The sequence below is a fragment of the Nannobrachium achirus genome (assembly GCF_963921795.1).
Source record: "Nannobrachium achirus genome assembly, chromosome: 3".
NCBI lineage: Eukaryota > Metazoa > Chordata > Actinopteri > Myctophiformes > Myctophidae > Nannobrachium > Nannobrachium achirus.
The window spans coordinates 12,330,067-12,350,052 of NC_137812.1; the positions used below are offsets into that span (position 1 = coordinate 12,330,067).

Consider the following 19,986-nt stretch of genomic DNA (forward strand, 5'->3'; position numbering starts at 1 on the left):
CTGACACTTTAATGCAAGGACAACAGGAAACCAAATGATGTTTTTCAGGACAGCTTTTTCAGCCTCCGCCTCTTTCAGGATATGAACAGGATAACGGGGGCGGTGCCAGGAATAACATGAATATATAGAGATAAATACTGAATAAAAGTACAAAGGTATTGGCAACTTACCACTTGAAAAAATTTGAAAATAGCAGATCTACAAGCTCACAATGCAATGCAACGCATGAGCATTTACTGGAGTAGCCTAGAAGTAAGAGTATACAAGTGAAGTATAAAATACCTCAAAATTATACTAAGGATAGTATTTGAGTAAATGTACTCAGTTACTTTTACACCACTGGCATTGTAGACCCAGATGCTTGAGAAACATGATAAAGAAATAGTCATGCAATAGTATGAATTTCAGTTTATTTACACAAAGATTTGCAATTGCAAAATATTATAGCAGCATTATTTTCTGTAAGTGGCTAGCAGAGTCAGACTTAAATTAAACTAAACTTAAATTGTTTTTATTGAAAAAAGTTGAAGTTTTCATTTGTCAACGGATCTGAGCTTTGTGTATCTATTCGGCATCTAGAGTGAATATTTTAACGCAAATAGGCCCATTTACTTTTGGGATCCCTGGAACAAAATATTTTGAGATGGGGTCTGCAGCCAAATACCTTTTTTTTCTTCCATAACTCACTTCAGTGCAGGTCCAACTAACTACTTGTGTGTCCCTGTGGCCTCCTTTAAATAGAAGTGGACTGTACCACAGGACACAGCCCCAATTAGCAACTCTACTTAAATACTTCCAAAATAACCCATTGCCTAAAATTAACCTATACACTAAAGATGCATTATTATTAAATTGTTTTTATTGTTTTTTCAATTTTACAGCTAAACACATACATGTCACAAAAAAGATGCGTTACTATTAAACAAATATAATTTGGGTGGAAACTCATTAACAATTTAAATAAACAAATTACTCTGAAACCCTTGAAACCCCTTCTCCTTCACAGCACTTGGCATGTTCCTATTACTCGAGGAACAGCCCACAGCAGTCCAGGAGAGACCCAGGATAAGTGGCCACACCCATTATAACCACCACCCCAATCATTCAATAAACTGGCAGGCATAAACATTAAAATGCATTGGCTTGTAGTTTGGTCCACTAGCAATTTATACTTTCCCTCTACAAAGCATATGCTACACCTGTTGTTGCAGAAGAAGGTGTTGGTTGGAGGAATTACATTGATGACAACATTAAATAAAACTCAAGAGACCAAACTGTATTGCGAGAGATTATATTGAAAAAGGAAAAGGAAAATAAAGCATGAATGCATACAGTTGATATTCACATTTGATTCCCAAATATCAGTCCGGTCAAAGTTCTTGGTAGTCAAGTCAGTCAGAGTGTTCAATGTTCATAGGGCAAAGTGGAGATTGGGATTGAGAGAACTGGGGGGGAATGTTTGTGTACGAGTTGCTGCCGCTGAGTTTCCTACCCATGACCATAGGTGAAACAGGACTGGGATCATACAGGGATTGTACAGGGCTGGCTAGCCATCATTCAGGTCAGTTCCTAGCCAAAAAACCTGGACTGGATACAGAGAAAAAGGCAAAATGAATATAAAATAAAATGAATACAAAATAACAAATTCAGTTAATCTGCCGATATACCAGCTTAAAAAAATATTCTGCTAATCTGCTGATCTACAAGCCGTCTTTAAACTCAAAATACATCAATTCAATAATCAATTTAGCAGCTTACATACAAGCATTACATTCAAAAATAAATATTTTTTACATTTAAAATCCCAAAAAACATTACATTACAGAGCACATGGTCACTCACCAAGTCACAATGTTCCTCATTCACACAACCAGTGTAGCGAGTGGATCAGGTAGGTATGGTATCTAAAAGTCAAATTATTGCATGGGTAAGTATAAATAATGAATGAATTAAACTGTCAGAAATTCGAATAGTTGTTGAAATAAATAAAGAGTACATACCTGCTGCCTGTAACACCTTCAGTGTTGTGCACCACACTGAGCAAGTTACTGCAGAAAGACTGGCTTTATACTGGGTGTGGTTTGATTGCCAATTGCTGGGCAGCTGTGTTTGGGTCTACTCTGCATTAGAGGTGGGATTTATGGCTCTTTGAAGTGAGACAGTACCATCGATCTGGCTCACTAAAAAGAGCCGTTCAAAAGACTGGCTCATTTGGCTCCTTGTATATTTATATATTTTTAAGAAGAATTTGTTTAAACATGAATCCACAAGGTGGCACCACATTCCTCTGCTGACAGTTGAGATCAATTCAATTCAATTCAATTCAATTTTATTAAAGTGTCAAATCATAACAAGTTATCTCAAGACACTTTACAAAGGCTAAAGAGCCATGAGAGAGAGAGAGAGAGAGAGAGGAGAGAGGGAGAAACAAGGGAGATACAAGGGAAAGACAACAAGGGGCACACGCACACACATACACAGGTCCTGCATGCGTGTGTACAAGAACGAACGAACGAACGAACGAACGAACGAACGCACACACACACACACAGGCGCTGCATGCGCATGCGCGTGTAGGGGGAGGGGAAGGGGAGGTAAGGGTAGGGGGGGTGGGGGGAGGAGAGAGAGAACCCGAGCAGAACCTGTACCTGTGAGGTACCCCCTCGAGAGAACTCGAGCGGATACATCACAGGCCCGAGGCCCCCACCCTGAGCAAGCAATTTGCGACAATGGTAACGAAAAACCCTCTCTTAAGGAGGAGGAAACGTCAGGCAGATCCTGACTCTGGGGTGAACAGCCGTGCTGCCTCGACCGAGTCGGGGGGACAGTAAGGAACAAAGAGAGAGCAAGAGATAGACACAGAGAGATCCAGGCAGGTCCACAGGCGTGCTTCATGGAGGCCCGGTCCGGAGTCACACTCTTGGTCTGCAGCTGAGTAGTCGAGTTTTAGTAGCAATCCCAGCAGCTGAGTTGTCGAGTTTTAGGTTTTTAGGTTGTCGAGTTTCCAGGAACTGGAACTGTGGAGTGGGAGACAGAAAAGTAACTCCGGGGATGATCCCCGGAGTTCGAATTAGTGGCAGGCCTTATAATTTAGTAAATGAGGATCACAATTTAGTATTTACCCTTTTCATATAATGTGTGTGTAAATTAAGCTACCTTGACTTTTGTTATTCATAAAACACCTAAAAAAACAAGCAGGCAACAATGAACTCGTTCCTCCACTTGTTCTCTCTCTCTCACTCACTCACTGTACTCAGTCAGTACTCAGTGGAGTAGCAAGGAGATGTTGAATTGGGGGGAGGGGGTCTCCCCCCCAAATGAACGGCTCTCTACTGCGCGAACCGGATCCCATCGTTCACTTCAAAGAGCCGTTCAAAAGATTCGGTTCGTTCGCGAACGTCCCAGCTCTATTCTGCATCTAGCCTAAGGCCCAGATCATGGGAAACCCCTACTCACGTCAGGGTGGGGGGTCCCCAGTTCAAATATGATTCTTTTTGGCTTCAGTGATATTTGGACTTACCCTCTACAGTATTTCATCATGAAAATGTGACTTTGCACGTATGTTTTAGAGGCAGAAGAATAATTTGCATAAAACCGCAATATGCATTGAATTATTAAAAAAGCATGTTTCAATTTTTAAAAAATCCGATCTGACAGATCTTTAGATATTGGTCCAAAGTTCATGTAAAAAAAGTTACGTACACGTGATGCGAAAAATCCGGAATAAAAGCGGGTTTAAGCGTTTTACGAACTGCTCAAAATGGCGGAAAATCTAAGGGCGGAGCTTACTTAACAAAGACACAGATGTCTTCCGCTTGAGTCAAGGCACGCGTGTAAGCAAGTTGCACGTCTTCAAACGAAACGAGGCATGACTTATGCCCCTTTAAAGTTTGAGATTTCAAACGCTTCGTATAGCGCCCCCCCTTTGGTCAATTGGAGTAAGATTGCTTTCAGTGATATTTGGACTAACCCTCTACATATTTGCCAAATGCCATGAACGTGTCACTTTGCATGTATGATTTAGAGGCAGAAGAATAATTTGCATAAAACTGCATTATACAGTGAATTATTAAAAAATAATGTTTCGCTTTAAAGAAAATCCGGCCGCTGTGTGATGACCGTATTGGTCCAAAGTTCATGTAAAAAAAGTTTCGCGCACGTTATGCGAAAATCCCAGGAGGAGATAGATTTTGACTGTTTTTCATATAATTCAAAATTGTGGGAGAGGTAAAGGTCAGAGGTCAAAAGTCAGAGTGTAAAGGTTGTTCGGCATGAGGAGACGCATAAGTGTATACAGGTTGCATTGCTGTACCTGAAACAGGGCATGAGCTACACCAGTTCAAAGTTGGCATTTTTCAAAGGCTTCCTACAGCGCCACCCTTTGGCCGATTGTTGCGAGCTTCGCGTTTTAGCCGCTTGGCATAATCCTCTGCCATACTGCCGAGTTTCGTAAAAAGCGACTGCACGGTCTAGCCGCTAGAGAAAAAGTGGCGGAATAATAGTGCTGAAGTCCAATATCAATAAGTGGCCATTTGCCACTTTGTGGCCTTGGCCACTAATACAACACGGCATGCCAACATACTAGGAGGGTAGTATGAGTCACTAGAAAAAAATAATGGGTGTTTTTAATGAATCTATCATGGTAAAAATGGAGTTTGAAGTTACACTGGGTGTGCATGGGGGAGGAGGAGGACTGATAACATTTACATCAAATATCTAGATATTGAATGAAGCAAATTAAAAACTGTTCTTTTGAAAGTGAAATATACCTTTAAATGATAACTAAAGTAGCAGCATTGCGATTGTTGTAGCAATCATAGTCTGTAGCATTTTAGACACATTAGAGTTGGCATTGACTGAGAGCAGTAGTGTTAGCAAGAATAATAAGTTAAACCATTATCATATCACCCCAAAAACACACCTCCTGTAAACCTGTGGTGTGGCAATAAAGTTTCTGATTCTGAAAGTCTGTTTTTATGTTTTCAATGTATTTTAACAGAGACACATTTACCAGGGTTCCCCAGGCATTGATAGTAAGGTTAACTTAGAAACCAAATGGACCCTTATGGGCCTGTAACTGAGAGTGTACAAATTGAACCAAATGGACCCATAGAGTCATGGGGATCTGTGGCCCAATAATGCACACCAAACTAGGGGTACTTGAAATTATTAAAATAAACTCTAAAAGGTTGAAGACCATCACCAGGATACAATACAACAATGTGTACGAATAATGTGCTCAGAATGACGGAGACACTGAATTGTTTCAATGATGATTTATTTGTTTTGATGTTTTTTTATTCATTTCTATTGATGCAAGAAAAAGGAAAAGAAAATAGATTGAAGCAAGTTATGAGCAGCTTAAATCAAACCATCTGTTCCTTCCATGTTCCTCTCATGAGCAACACAGACCTGCAGGTCATGTCCAAAACCACATACTAACTTCAACCTCAGCCTACTGTTCAGTATCTAAAGCAGTGGTTCTCAACCTTTTACAGGCCGCCACCCAAAAATAATCATATTTGAAGTGGGGACCCCCCCAACCTGACAAGCACTAAGAGTTGAGGCACGGTTGAACACGGTTCTATTGTCAACATAGAAAATATTTCCACAATTTCTGCCTGTATATATTTCACAATTTGGCCAATGTTGGATTTGTCATTTTTCATCTGGGGACCCCCTAAACTAATTTGTGGACCCCGTAGGGGTCCTGACCCACATGTTGAGAACCACTGTACTAAAGCAGTAGGAATTCACTTCAGACATACTATGGAGGTTGGGAAAGCACCCCATCTGCTGGCAAAGCAGAGTTACTACATGGCCTCGCTGCACATCTCAGCCAGCCTGTTCTGTCCCTGCTTTATTTAAGGGATAGTTAGTTCACTTTCAAATAAAAGTTGTTAAACCTTGATATCTAACAGCACTAGCATACTAGTGTCCCTTCTGATTTCTGAATATGGTTAGGAAGCTGGAATATCTATTTACCGCGAATAAAGCCTTCTTCCCCACAATAAGGATGTCCAACATTGTTGTTTTGAATAGCAGCAAGGCAGCTATCGGCCACATTTCACTGTGGGATGAACCCACAGTGTCCACTTTAAGTGTCCATGCACACAATTGCCCGAATTTAGTTTGTAACTCACATACAATTGAATAGCTACCAAACTTTTGGACAGGCTAAGATGTAATGTGGCTTAAATAACAACTTAGTATGTGATTTCAGACGATGCCCTGATGTCACTGACAATGTCATTGTTAATGCAACCCATGGCTTTTAGAGGAGTTTTGCCCATACCTACAAATGTGACTGGGGTTGAGTGAGACTGTGTTGCTAATGAGCGTCAGTGTCCATCTCCTGTTAACTCGTCACTTGTCTCTTCATTCTTTCAGTAGCGTTACAGCGATAGCAAAGCAGTATATCTATCTAGGTCGTCCTCAGACGAGCCCTCCATCGTTGTTTCCAGTCATCTCGGTTCTCCATACATCTGGCCAGCTCCTTGGTGTTCTGTGTCCCTACGGCTTCCTTGAGTACGTCCACGTATGTTTTTGTGGGACGTCCTCGCGACCGGTGCCCATGTGTTGGCTCCCACAGTACCAATTTGCTGGCTGGAAGCTCCTGGTGTCTTTGGCAGTGTCCTGCTAGTCTCATTCTTCTGGTGGCAATTTTCTCGCTTACCTTTGGTATTCCCTCATACAGGCTCCTGTTGGTAACATGTGCACTCCTGTTGATGTTGAGTACTGCACGCAACATTCTAGTGTAGCACCCGTCTAGAGACTTCTGCAGGGTTGGCTTCAGGGTCCAGCATTCACTGCCATAGAGGAGAACAGACTCCACCGTTGCAAAGAAGAAGCTAAGTTTGATTTGGCGGGGGAGGTTAGAGTTCCATACACTGTTCATGCCGTTCAGGGCCCTCCACGCGAGTGCCTTCCTTACTTTAAGGTCTTTCTCAGTTGAGTATAGTGGATAGCATAGATACTGTAGATATAGGATAACACACAGAGAACAGTATAGGTGGACAGGGACAGCTGGCCACCTCAATGTAAAATGGGTTATTTTGTCCAACATGTAAAAAAAATACACTATCTTTAGTAAAGTATACATTAGAGATGATGAAAGATTAGAGCATGCTTACATATTTGACGATTAAGGTCTGATATTGCTGCAATCGCTGTATAAATTGCTACAGAACCTTTTTTAAGGCACAAAGAAGTTGTTGAAGGAACAATTGAAGTCTGATAATGATGTAGTGTGTACTTTTACTTAGCTTTACTTAGAATTGTTTACCTTTTTTACATTGCCCAGATGTCCCTAGACCCTAGTGCCCAACTATCCTGTATCACCCACACACACAAAATAAGACACACACAGACAATGTCAAGTGATGTGTGTGTCAAGTAATATGGTGTAAATAGTGTGTAATTGTGTGTGCATGTGTGTAATATCCATGTTATGGCTTGGCTCCAGGCACTGGCTTTTTGCAGATGGAGGGAAGCTTCCAACTGCATTGAAGGTCATCCCAGTTGTATTTTCCATCTGAAAAGAAAGACAACGAGCCTTATGTTAATTCTTGTATTGAGTTGTTGTTACTTAAAGCAAGACGAAATCCTCGTACTCTGCTGAACTCTCACAAGCATGCAACAATGGAACTTGAGCTGGATGTCATAGCCAAATATGTAAGCCATTTACCATGATAGGGAGTGGGTTGTTGGCTGATTTACCACTGTTTCAGGGTTGTGGCAAGAGGAGAAGCCAAGTGGCAACAACCCACGACCCTCGAATGGTAAATTGCTTTTCTACCACTTCTACCATACATATGAAAGAAAACACAGTCGTAACTTGCAAGGTTATTTAGTTACAATCAACTGCAACACAACAGTGGGCGGGGTCCATGAGCCAACTCAAGGATGTTGACTGATTTACCACTGTTTTAAGCCAATCAGAATCCAGTATCTGAACATGTGACCACAAAAAGTGGTAGAAACATTCATTTCCCATACATCTGCAAGGAGTAGCACCTTCCTCATCTAGAAATACATGTCAAAGCCAACATTTACATCTGCAGTTTCTTTTGGCTAATATGTGGTTGTTGTTCTCAGGTTTCAGCTGCAGATCACCACCAATAGGTTAGGGCTGGTGAGGGGTGGAGTTAACAATCCATTGTTCACACCCTTTACCTGACTGCCAGTAGTGTGACAAACTTTATATTGAGAGTCCTTTACTCAGATTCTTGGTTTGAGCTACATTCAAATAAGCATATGTTCTTCAAATATATTCAGATTTCAATGAATGACACTTCATTTGAAATCTTATAGTCTATACTTTCATTATCTGCAAAAAGCTGAACAAAGTCCAATGCAGACAGAAGGACCTATTTTCCAGCCTTGGTCACATATATGGAAACATTTTTGTTTTGTTTTGTTTTACTGCATGTACTTGAATGATTTGTTCACTATATAATAGGCTGTTGCAATAGCGTGGTCATGGTTATACTTATATATATATATTTTTTTTTGAGAGAGAGAGAGAGAGAGAGAGAGAGAGAGAGAGAGAGAGAGCAATCGAGGGAGGGAGAGAGTTGTTTCTCCAAGAATTTAAATGGACAAAAAGGAGGAGGAAAGGATGGAGGAAAAAGAAAAACAACTATAAGCGTTCTGCTTGTGCATTGTAGCATACGTTATCTTTTGTGAGATCAATAAATAATACATGTGTGATTTAACAAGCACACAACTGGGCTTGCAGATCGGCAATGTTCGACACGCAATACTGTCGCACGTCGAAGTATAAACCAAACTTATTGAGCCATGAAAAACAACACAACTCTGTGAGTTCTATTGTCACGCGGTTTGGTTTTAGTCAGGTAATTTGAATGAAACCAAGGGAATAAATTCCTTACCAAACAATTTCTTCACCAATGTGTTCGTAAAGGTGTCTAGTAACATATCTAACAATGATTGACATTCAACATCCCTAGCAAAATATTTGACAGCTAGGGTAATTCTGGGTCTCATTCACTTACTATACACTGTAAGGGGAAAAAAATCACTCCCAAAAATATGCTTTAAGTATCATGTTAAGGGTCTAACTAGGTGTTTTTAATTATTCTGAATCCATTGCAAGCATTTGTTTTGCACGAAAAACATTCATTAGGCCAAAATCAGACGCAAAAAAACAATGGTTTAGTGATGAGTCATCACTTTTCACAAGGTGTATGGGGTCCATTTTTGGCCCAAGGAATGTTTTTTGTGCAAAACAAATGCTTGCAATGGATTCAGAATAATTAAAAACACCTAGTTAGACCCCTCACATCCCACTTAAAGCATATTTTTGGGAGTGATTTTCTCCCTTATTTGTGATTTTCTCCCTTATAGTACAGTGTATAGTAAGTGAATGAGACCCAGAATTACCCTAGCTGTCAAACATTTTGCTAGGGATGGTGAATTTCAATCTTTGTTAGATATGTTACTAGACACCTTTATGAACACATTGGTGAAGAAATTGTTTGGTAAGGAATTTATTCCCAGATTTGACAGGTATTCTGCTAATTTTCCCTAACTATTTGTATGATACAGGATTAAGAATGCTGGCTTTCATACCAAAACAATACATTTGATATCAATACTTGTTATTTTACTGAAGTAAATGTTGAATACAGGACTTCTACTTGTAACAGATTAGGCTAGGCGTTTCCAATGACTGTCATGAGTACCTGAGACGAATAACAGTCTAAGTCTGTATTTTAACATTTTGGATAAAGATATAAATATATTTTTTTTATTTACCAGACTATAAACAACAAACTAGAAGTTTTTAATCTCTTAAAGTCTTAATGTACTCCCCTCTCATTTTGTTTAATTAGATTTTTTTTTTAATTTAACTCATATACATTAGGATTTATAAGACATAATACTTATGGAAAGTGGAAAAACAGTATATGTCCAGCAGTTTGTGGAACAACAGTCTAAGTCCGTACAAGCAATATTCAGCAAACAAAGGGAGCAGATAACATTAAAACCGACAATTAAACAAAATGAGGGGGGATTGCATTAACAATTTAACAGATTAAAAATGACTAGTTTGTGGTTTACAGTCTGGTAAATCCAAAAATATATATTCAAAAAAATTCAAATATGGACTTATACAGTTATTCGTCTCAGGTACTTATTTATGTATCAGATTGCAAAAATAAAATTAATTGGAGGTCATAGAGTGATGATACCTTAGACTTGGTGCATGTTTGCTTGAGTGTATTAATTATTTTATGGTGTGGCTAGCACCAAAAATCACCAGACGCTACTGATCACGGCAGAACATAAGCCAAAAGTAGCAGATCTACAAGCTCACAACTAGTCAGGGAAAAACAGGAAAAAAATATATATAAAAAGATATATACACAAAAGAAAATCCTTACGATACAGTTATTCAGCTGCTGAACATTCATGATTCTGAATCCATTGCAAGCATTTGTTTAAAAAAAAAAAGAAAAAAAGAAAAACACTCCCTGGGCAAAAAAAAAAAAAAAAAAACCTTTTCCAGGTCATCACAGTTTTGTGTTTGGGTTGTGACTTACCAGAACCTCTCCAGTTCATGTTCATGCAGTCCTGTTTTCCTTTGTAGTCGTCAGGTTGTCCCTTGGCCCACTGAGTGAAGGTCATTGGGGTCCCGTCGCTCCACAGCCAAACACCTTCCTAGAGGACAGTATCACATCATGGTTTATTACAATAGAGCATGTTTCCAATTAACAACTCACAAAGCTTATTTATAGTTTCATTCATTCATTCATTCATTCATTCATTCATTCATTTGTTCGTTCATTACATTTTGCCCCGACGCCCTTTTCTGTCTAGACAAGGGTGTAGGGGTGACTAATGCTTGTCAGTAAAAATGTGTTTCCCAAAACATTTTTAAAACCCCATTTCATGCTTTGACTATGCCAGCTTGTAGATGTGCTATTTTTGAAAAACGATTCTATAAATGTCTTCTAAATCCTTCTTCTAAATCAGTGCTTCTCAAACGTTGTCATGTCAAGGACCCCCAAAATTACATGTATTTGGCTGCGGACCCCCATCTCAAAATAAGCTGTTCCAGGGACTCCCCCAAGTTTGCTTTGAAAAACAGAAAAGTATATATTCAAATATAGCCAAATATTTTCAAGATTTTTCAAAGAATAGCAGATCTACAAGCTGGCAGTGCGGCAGTTGATGCCATGCTGTGAGCTTGTATATCTGCTATTTTTCAATATCTAAAGCATAAAATAATGGTTAAAGTGGTTCAAGTGTAAGGTGCCCACACTACAGGCGGTTTCCGTCGGGGCTGCCGCTAGGATCAGCGGTGGCCACGCCACGGTGAGACACAAACACACTCGCTCAGTGAGTAAACGCCACGCGGTATTTCACAAAGATGAACACAATCCATCTCTCACCGCCGGCGTACGCATGCACAAACGAGCACGCTCGCGGGGGATTTCACGGGACCGCGCTCGCTCGCCTCGCCGCCCCAAAACTTCGCTGCACGGCCAAAATAGCCGCCCGCCTCCCATTGAAAATGAATTGCTAGGAGGCGGTGACCGCGCATAGTGTGGAACCCCCTTAAGGTGACACAGATTTGAGTTCCATCTGTTAATGTGTAAATGTACCTGTGGGCCATCGTGGCCGCCCACCCAGGTCCAGGTCTTTGCACCAGTTTTGTAACTTATCAGAGCCTGAAGAATGGTGTGTTCCTCTTTGCTCTGTATGGATGCCAGGTTTCCATCCTGAGACAAGCACTTTTTCTGCAGAAAAATATAAACAGAGGACAAGAAATGATATTATTCAATTACTTAAAGGACAACTTCTCATCCTATTTTCATATAATTGGTCCTCACTAATGTTCACGATAAAACAGCACTACTCGGTCTGTGTCATCTGTCTGCTTTTTAGTAATAGAAATACTACAGTTTCTATTAGCTGGGATTCCCCATATGATGTCACTGGCAGATGGAACTGCCCACAGCACTCCTATACTGTATGAGACACAGGCCGAGTAGAAATAAATTGTGCTAATTTATCATGAACATTAGTCAGGACTAATTATATGATGATAGGTCGATGAAGTCGTCCATGAAAGCAAGAAAGAAAGCAAGAAAGCAAGAAAGCAAGAAAGCAAGAAAGAAAGAAAGAAAGAAAGAAAGAAAGAGTTGCCTATTTCATGTGTTCTCTAGACTAATTACCTCTGCGTCAGCCCAAGTCATCTTGGCCACTTCAAATTTGTAGCAGTTACCGAACAATTCATCCCATCCTTTTGGACACTGACACTTGGCGACTACTGAAAATACAGCAGACACCATAAGTCAGGACTTCCTTTTAAACAACCAAAAACAAATTGGGTTTAATTAGGAATCTGTAACACACATGCACGCACATGTTCACCTCACACACCTGCAGGAGCTGCAGCAGTCAGAGCCATCCCAGCACAGAGAAGTAGAGTCACACTCAGCATCCTCATGGTGGTCGCCATGGTGATTGATTGAAGATGATCCTTCAGTAGAAAGAAACAGACATATTAGACATACGGTACCTCTGAAAGTCAGAGGAGAGGAGAGGAGAGGAGAGGAGAGGAGAGGAGAGGAGAGGAGAAATCTCAAACCTTCAGTAGAATGATGTGTTGATGTGTTGGATGACAGAAACAACAGCTCTTATATACACTTTATGTGGGTGACACCAAACAGATCAGAATGCATGCAAGAATGCAGAATGAGGAGGAAGTAGTTTATGCCTTGAGTTCTTTGTCAGTTAGGCTATGTCTGCCAAAAGAGGTGTCAACATCAAGTTCCACCATGTTCTACCTTTCCAAACCAAAACTATTTTTAAATGAATCTATTTTAAACTAAGCTTCTTTTAGGTATGGTAGCTTTGACAGAGGTGGTTTCCTTCCACGACGGTGATATCTTAAAGAGAAATCTTCTATCGTGATGAGGAAGTCTTAGACCTTGCATAGTTCGAGTGATTAGATAATGACAAAGGGCGAGCCAGGATTTAAAGGAATGCAGTGCAGCGTTAACTACTCTCATGCAATGGCTCCTAACTTTAATCAGAGGTGAGATCATTTATAAGCTGGAGGTCTGATAATGATTGTGGACCCTAGGCTGTGGAATGATGGTGGACAGGGCATACGAGCGGTGCAGAGCCCGAGCGGCGCGGCAGCTTTTTGCCTTGAGCGTGAGCGAGCGAGATTTAAAATGGGTCTGAGCGGCGGTGGAGCGATGATTTTCCTCTGCTCCTTAATTGGAGCACCGACCCTCCTCCGCTCCAAGCTTACTTAATCCTCTTCATCCCAAGTGGGACATAAGGCTTCGACGGTCTGCCTCCATCGGGACCGGTAAGGTTCATCTCCTTGCTCAGCTGTCACGTTTCGACCGCCAGGTGGTTTTGGGTCGACCTTTTACTCAGTGCAACCGTTGGGTATGGATCTAGGTCCATTCGCATGTCCCAGCCATCGTAGATGGCGGAGTTTGATCTCTGACTCAACACTGGAGCACCTGGCCATCCTGTGCAGCTGTTCTAGATCTATTCTTTCTATGTGCTTTAGTTCTATATTTTTATGAATTCTGAATTCTGAATGAATGAATGAATGAATGAATGATTTTGTCTGGAGGGCCAAATTGTCATGTGAAGCTTGACCAATCCTCAATTCTGCATGCACGGGACATGTACGGGACAGACATGGGACAGACAAAGCCACACCTTGGAAGCGGCTTTCACCGCTTCAAAAATAGGGTGGCCACCAGCAGCAGGACCTCAAAAAGGAGGACACTTCTCCAGGCTCACTGTGTGGCTAACCAACACGACCCTTAGAATGTGTTTTTTACACCAGTGGTATCAAACCTTTTCATGTGAGGGACTCTCAAATTAATAGATATATATTTAGCCGTGGCTCCTATCTTCTCAAGTTAAGAGTTAAGTTTTCCCAATAAATCTAATCCACACTCTGCTAAGGCCTGGCACATTGACATCTGACACCTTAAGTTAAGGCACAAGAGCTGGTACTGGACAATCAAAATACAGCCCTAGAGTTATTTCCTCTGTGTTTTCGTGGGTGTTTTCATGCCAACAGAGGTGAGTGCATTCCATTTGATTTGTCAGTATCAGTATGCTAAACAGGTGAATGGCTCAAAACAAGATGAAAGGTAGGCATTCGTCTACGGCCAGAGCCTTTTCTGGCGGTTCTGGACACCGGGCACTGCACTCCCTCGGGTCGACGCAACACTTTCAGTCGGTTGAATGATTCTCGAGATGTTTTGTTTACAGACATACTGTACATATACAGTACGTACATGCAGATACCTTTTTCATTCTAATGTAAATACATATTCTAAATATTCACAATTGAATCTTAAAACATGTGTTTGAATACTTTTGGTGACTCAAAGTGTCGGGATGACATACTCATCAATGTGCTGCAGGAGATTTGTGGTCAGGGCCAAAAAAGAAACATTTCGGCGCCCCCTCTATTGGTATTATCTCACCAAGACGACCCAGTTGCTTATTATGTGGGTCCAATTTTTTTTATCAATCATAAAAACTCGAGCGTCAGAGGCAGAGCTCTCAACTCTGTCAGTGTCTGCACTCTGCAGCCTGCCTGTGCACTCACTCGAGTCGGCTCGGCTGCAGCAGGGCGAGATGAATGAGATTGGTACTATCCCGCCCCCGCACTCTTCATCAAAGAGGGCGCCGCTCAGCACAGGGCTGGGAGCTCGAAGTGAAGCGTCACTGTTTTGTTAAGTAAAGTTACTAATAATTAGGCCTACCAGTGCCCTGGAATCGCAACGGATTTATTTTGTTGTTTATTAGTATGTGAATTGCCTGCCCTGAAGCATCGACGGTTGGGTAAGTGATCTGGTTTCCAGCAGGCTGGCTGGCTTGACATTTTTGCATCATGTTGTTGAACAGTTAATGAGCCACCCAACCTGACCCAAAATGGGCAAAAATCACGCCAAAACCCACACAAATCGCGGGCGAGAGTGGAGAGGGGCGCATTCGAGAGAACTCGCTTAGAGCGCTGGTTAGACGCGCTACGGCCCTGTTTGTGGTATTGTATGTTGTACCCGTACAGCAAGACAACAAGATCCCCTGAAAATGTCAAAACGTCTGTTCAGTCCTTTGTGGGAGTAGTATTTTTATATTTTAAAGAGTAGTATTTTTATATTTTAAGACAATGGATTAATGGAGTCTGAGGTGTGTCAGACAATGAAACAAATAAAATCAACGGTATGTGAGTGACCACAGTGAAAGATTGTGCAGGAAAAGAGCAAAAACATGGCATTGTCATTTAATGAGAAGGAGCATAAAGGCAGAGGACGAGCAGAACTGGACAATAAGGAAAGCCAATTTTTGTCAGCTGAGAGAAAGTGTTTCAAAGTGTCCAATAACAATAACAACTAAATTATAATAACACTTCACAATCATAATCCATGGGAACCCTTGATCCACAGCCTCACCAACACACCTCCTCTTCACTTCTGATCAAAGTTAGGAACCGTATTTGCATCAAACTATTGTGACACTGCATTCCTTTCCATCCTGCCTTCTGAGGTGAGAATATGTTGGCCATCTGCCATGCCATAAAACCATGTTGCAACCCTGTTGGCAGAGGTAAACATAGTTTCTGCAAATTAAGCTCTTGGGAAATTTTTCAAGGAACTGTTCCTGAGGCACATTATGAGCTTGTAGATCTGATATTTGCATGTGGTGCACAATCTGTCCAGGCACATGCCTCCCTCACTCAGTTACTGTCCATGGTGTTGACTCCTCTCTTCAGGCAAGGTCAAGTGCTGTACATGTATGAAAGCAGGACATTGAGGAAGTCTGTGATTTCACATTTGTGGGTGTCATTTCTTGACTCTCGACTTAAATTAGATAAGCAGACAAAGAAGTTAAGAGTTAAGTTAAGTTAAGAGTGAGTTAAGAACTACAATCTATTTAGGTTTGTTTCACTGGGGGATGTAAACAGACCTGCACTGCGTGACATAACTTCCCTTAACGGCAGCACTTCCGCCACTTCAGTTATGCAGCCCACAGTAGCGCATATTGTGGCCAGGGTGCTGTGTTACTGTTTGGAGCAAGGCTTCACAGTCAACTATACCAGTAAGACTCCCTAATCGGGAGATAGGCGACCGTCAGGTCGCAGCGTGATTTTAGGGCAAAATGTGTAGGAGCAGTGTCCAAAAATGTGTTTGAAAAAAATCGGCCTGATGGTGGCGCTATATGGGACGGATCCATGTTGATGAGATGAGTGTAGACATACTGTGTACCAATTTGCGTGATTTTAGGACAAAATCTGTAGGAGCCGTGTCGAAAAATATGTTTGAAAAAATCGGCCTGATGGTGGCGCTATATGGGACAGATCCATGTTGATGACATGAGTGTAGACATACTGTGTAGCAATTTGCGTGATTTTAGGGCAAAATCTGTAGGAGTAGTGTCCAAAAATGTGTTTTAAAAAATCAGCCTGAAGGTGGCGTTAAATGGGACTGATTCATGTTGATGACATGAGTGTAGAGCAATTGTGTTACAGATTTGCGTGATTTTAGGGCAAAATTTGTAGGAGCTGTGTGTGTGCAAAATTTGGCATGGATCGGGGCAACGGTTGCAGAGATATGAGCAGGGCAAAAGTGTGACGTGTGACTGACAGACTGACAGCTGGTGGAGGTTTTGATAGTAACTGTGTCCTGACGGTCACAACAACCAAATACATCACTTTATGAACAAGCACTGACACTAATGAAATGAAATGCCACCATTCTTAATTATTAGAAAATACATCATGTTTAGTTTTTGCAAAGGTGAGTGGGTGCGTATCATGCATTATATGGCTGTTGTAGAGATGACTGTCTTTTCAAGGAGGGTGTTACTTGAGGACAGAAGGAGATCAAGTTACACCACATTTGTTTGGTTTGGCAAGGTAGTTTAAATAGTTGTGGTTTCCATCAAAGTGATCAGGTATTCTCTGTTGAGTCCAAGGCATGCAAATGCAACAATAGACAAAAGACACGCACTGCAAGCTTGATATGCTTTGATTTATTCGATGCAATAATGACACGTTAAATGCTTTTCACATGACTAGTCTAGTTTAGTTTGCAGGGCAGGAGATGTTAGTGCACCTTGTTCAGGAGCTCGAGCTGCAGGCCGCCACCAGGAGCCAGTGGAGGGAGCGGAGAAGGGGGGAGACATTGGCTGGTTGAAGACCAACTGTGCCGCCGGACTCGAACCAGCAACACGCTGTCAGGCAACCCTGAGCCTATGTGGTATGTCCCTGGACCGGTAGGCCAGCGTATGCGCCGAAGTTCACAACTTTAACACATCCATCTTGTCACTGTGTGTCTGTCTGTGTGCAACAACAGTGCTCAAGTAAATCACATGATGTTTAGGGCAGAACAGACAGACAGTTTTTGGGTGTATGCAATTAGTCCTGCCGGGTGGGCCTCGGGCCGCCCCAGTTAGTCAAAGTGACCCAAATGGGACTTTTCACAGTCCTCATTCAAATGTCTAAATATCTGAGTATCTTCATTCAAAGGCCTTTAGAGGTTGGCAATCAAATGCCTTTCATTCATGCAGATATGTTCAGATAGATGCCATGCCAGTCGAAAGACAGCTATTTGGAGGTGGACTGCATTGAGAAAATGAAGATCCTAAACCACTTACTGCCACACTGTGGTGAAACTGTGTCATGGCACCATGGCATCCAGAAGAGGTATGGTTCAGAACCATATGAATCAATATGGTTTGCAAACATATTTAACGACGGCCAAAACAAATGAATATTTATTTATTTGGTCACAGACCAAATATCTGAATTATTTACATTTTTTTTTAAATTATTTTTGGCTTTTAAATTGTATGTTTATATTAGTTTTATCTTTTATCTAAATCTATAAGCTCACAACGTGTTGCATTGTGATGCGTTGTGAGCTTGTAGATCAGCTGATGTGTTTATAATGTAATATGGCTTTTGATGCTTTATTAACGCATTTGGCTGGGGACCCCTGGAACACTGAACATTATTCATGCCTATTTGTATATCATTTTCCTTTTCTTTTTTCAGACCCAGTTGTTTTTTCTACCTTGATTGATTGTTAAGTTGATTTCACTGACATTTATTCTACCTATTTTCTAAAATGACACTGATGCTTTCCCAGATAGCAAAAAACATCCTTAACCTTAAATTAAAATGATTTATGTGGAGTTAAATTTTATTTTATTTGACAGCCTTGGTATGCTGGCATTTGACCTTAGTGCACTCAAAGGTGATAGTGCTAAAGTAGTCTCGCGTGGCCAGACGGTTGCCTCCGCGATTTGGTCAAATGCTCCCAGCATACAGTCTGGCAGACCGGGGAAGAAATGATGAGTGCGAAGATGAAGCGGAAGTGAAGCCCCCACGTCACTTCCGTTTCCGTCTCACATCACACACATTTATCATTATATAAATAAAAATCATATAAGCATGTTTAGCTTGCTGCTTAGCAGAAATGACATTTTAAAATATATTTTTTTGAACGTTAATGCCCGTTTTCGATACTCGCCGTTCGGGAGCTGCTGTTCCAGACTCTATATAGCATTCAGAGATTGTGGCATAGTTGTCTGGCTACGCGAGACTAGTGCTAAAGTGATGCAACTGGATAAGACATTTCAACATGAAGTTGAGGTTCAAGTTGAACCACTTCTGTATCTGAGTCATGCTGTACTTCTCTCTTTTGTCATTGTGTTGGCAACAGTTTCCTCCCTTACGGGGAACAAAATATGCTTATCGTTGCATAAGCCTGTGCACTACAATACTGTATGGTTCATAAGTTCATAAGTTCATAAGTATCAGTGTTTCTCAAACTTTCAAATGTCAACGTCTCCCCATAACACTGTCAGAGTTATAGACTTGTATGGGTCAATTTAGTATGGGTCAAATTAGACGCCCCAATTTAGACTCCCCTAAAGAAACCACTTTGAGAACTACTGGTTTATATTATTATAGACTCCCACACTCTGGCTGAAAATGACAATAAGCTTCTCCGACCTAATACTACTAAATTGTTTCTTAGCATGTGCACTTCAGTAGTGTGGCCTACAGTTTATACATGGACTCTTATGCTGCAATACTGTTTGGTTTATATTATGAAATTGTTTCTTGTATATGTGTATTCTGTAATAATAAAAATCCATAAAGTAACTGGGCGTTTTCAAATAATCATAGTGAAGTAAAAGTATAATATTTGTCTCTGAGATGTAGTGGAGTAGAAGTAAAAAGAAAATACAGAAAATTGGGAATATTCCAGTAAAGGGGGAAAAAAAGAAGAAAAAGTTCTTAAACGTACAGGATTGAGTAAATTAACTAATTACTTTACACCACTGAATGTGAGAGCATAAGAAGACGACGCACATAAAAGAGGAAGATCGATAGAGGCACGGAAATAATAAGAAGCAGTACAGCGTCATCGCCTGCACACTTCTCTTTCCTTCAGCGTGCTGTGAAGACCTGAACCATAATCAAACACTTTAGCCATATTAATTAAAGTCATAAAAAGGTAGAGGAAATGGCCGTAGCTTTTCATTCTGAAAGCATTGAGATCCAAGAGGAAGATGATTACGATGACTTTGACAACCAGACTCCTGAAGATGATGTAAAGTACGAGAATGTTGAGACCAAGCGGAAACATCCACAGAAGATGTCTGGTAAGAGACTATAAAGTAGCAGGCCTTATAATGTTGAAACAAGTTGAAATGAGACCAGGGAGACCATGGCGTTACATTATTAAGAACTGAGGCCCATTCTACAAATGCCTTTAACATCTGTAATTCTCAAACTTTCAAGGTTTAAAAATAAAAAAAAATATTTTTATTTTTTTCAATAGCAGATGTACAAGCTCGCAGTGCAGCAAAAAGTGACACTGTGAGCTTGTATAGGCTATCTGCTATTTTTTTAATAGCCAACGCAATCTAAACCTAAAATGACACTGATGCTAG

At 40.9% G+C, this 19,986-nt stretch overlaps 1 protein-coding gene across 1 annotated transcript; it reads right to left on the reverse strand.

Moving 5' to 3' along the window:
• Window positions 1-7,448: 7,448 nt before the first annotated feature.
• On the reverse strand, window positions 7,449-12,493 carry LOC308281980 (ladderlectin-like; the record flags this gene model as incomplete). The annotated part of the gene is made up of 5 exons (XM_080722329.1): window positions 7,449-7,534; window positions 10,569-10,686; window positions 11,634-11,768; window positions 12,207-12,301; window positions 12,415-12,493. 5 exons carry the CDS (start codon window positions 12,491-12,493, stop codon window positions 7,449-7,451), a joined length of 513 nt encoding a protein of 170 aa, XP_080578455.1.
• Between the last annotated feature and the right edge of the window lie 7,493 nt (window positions 12,494-19,986).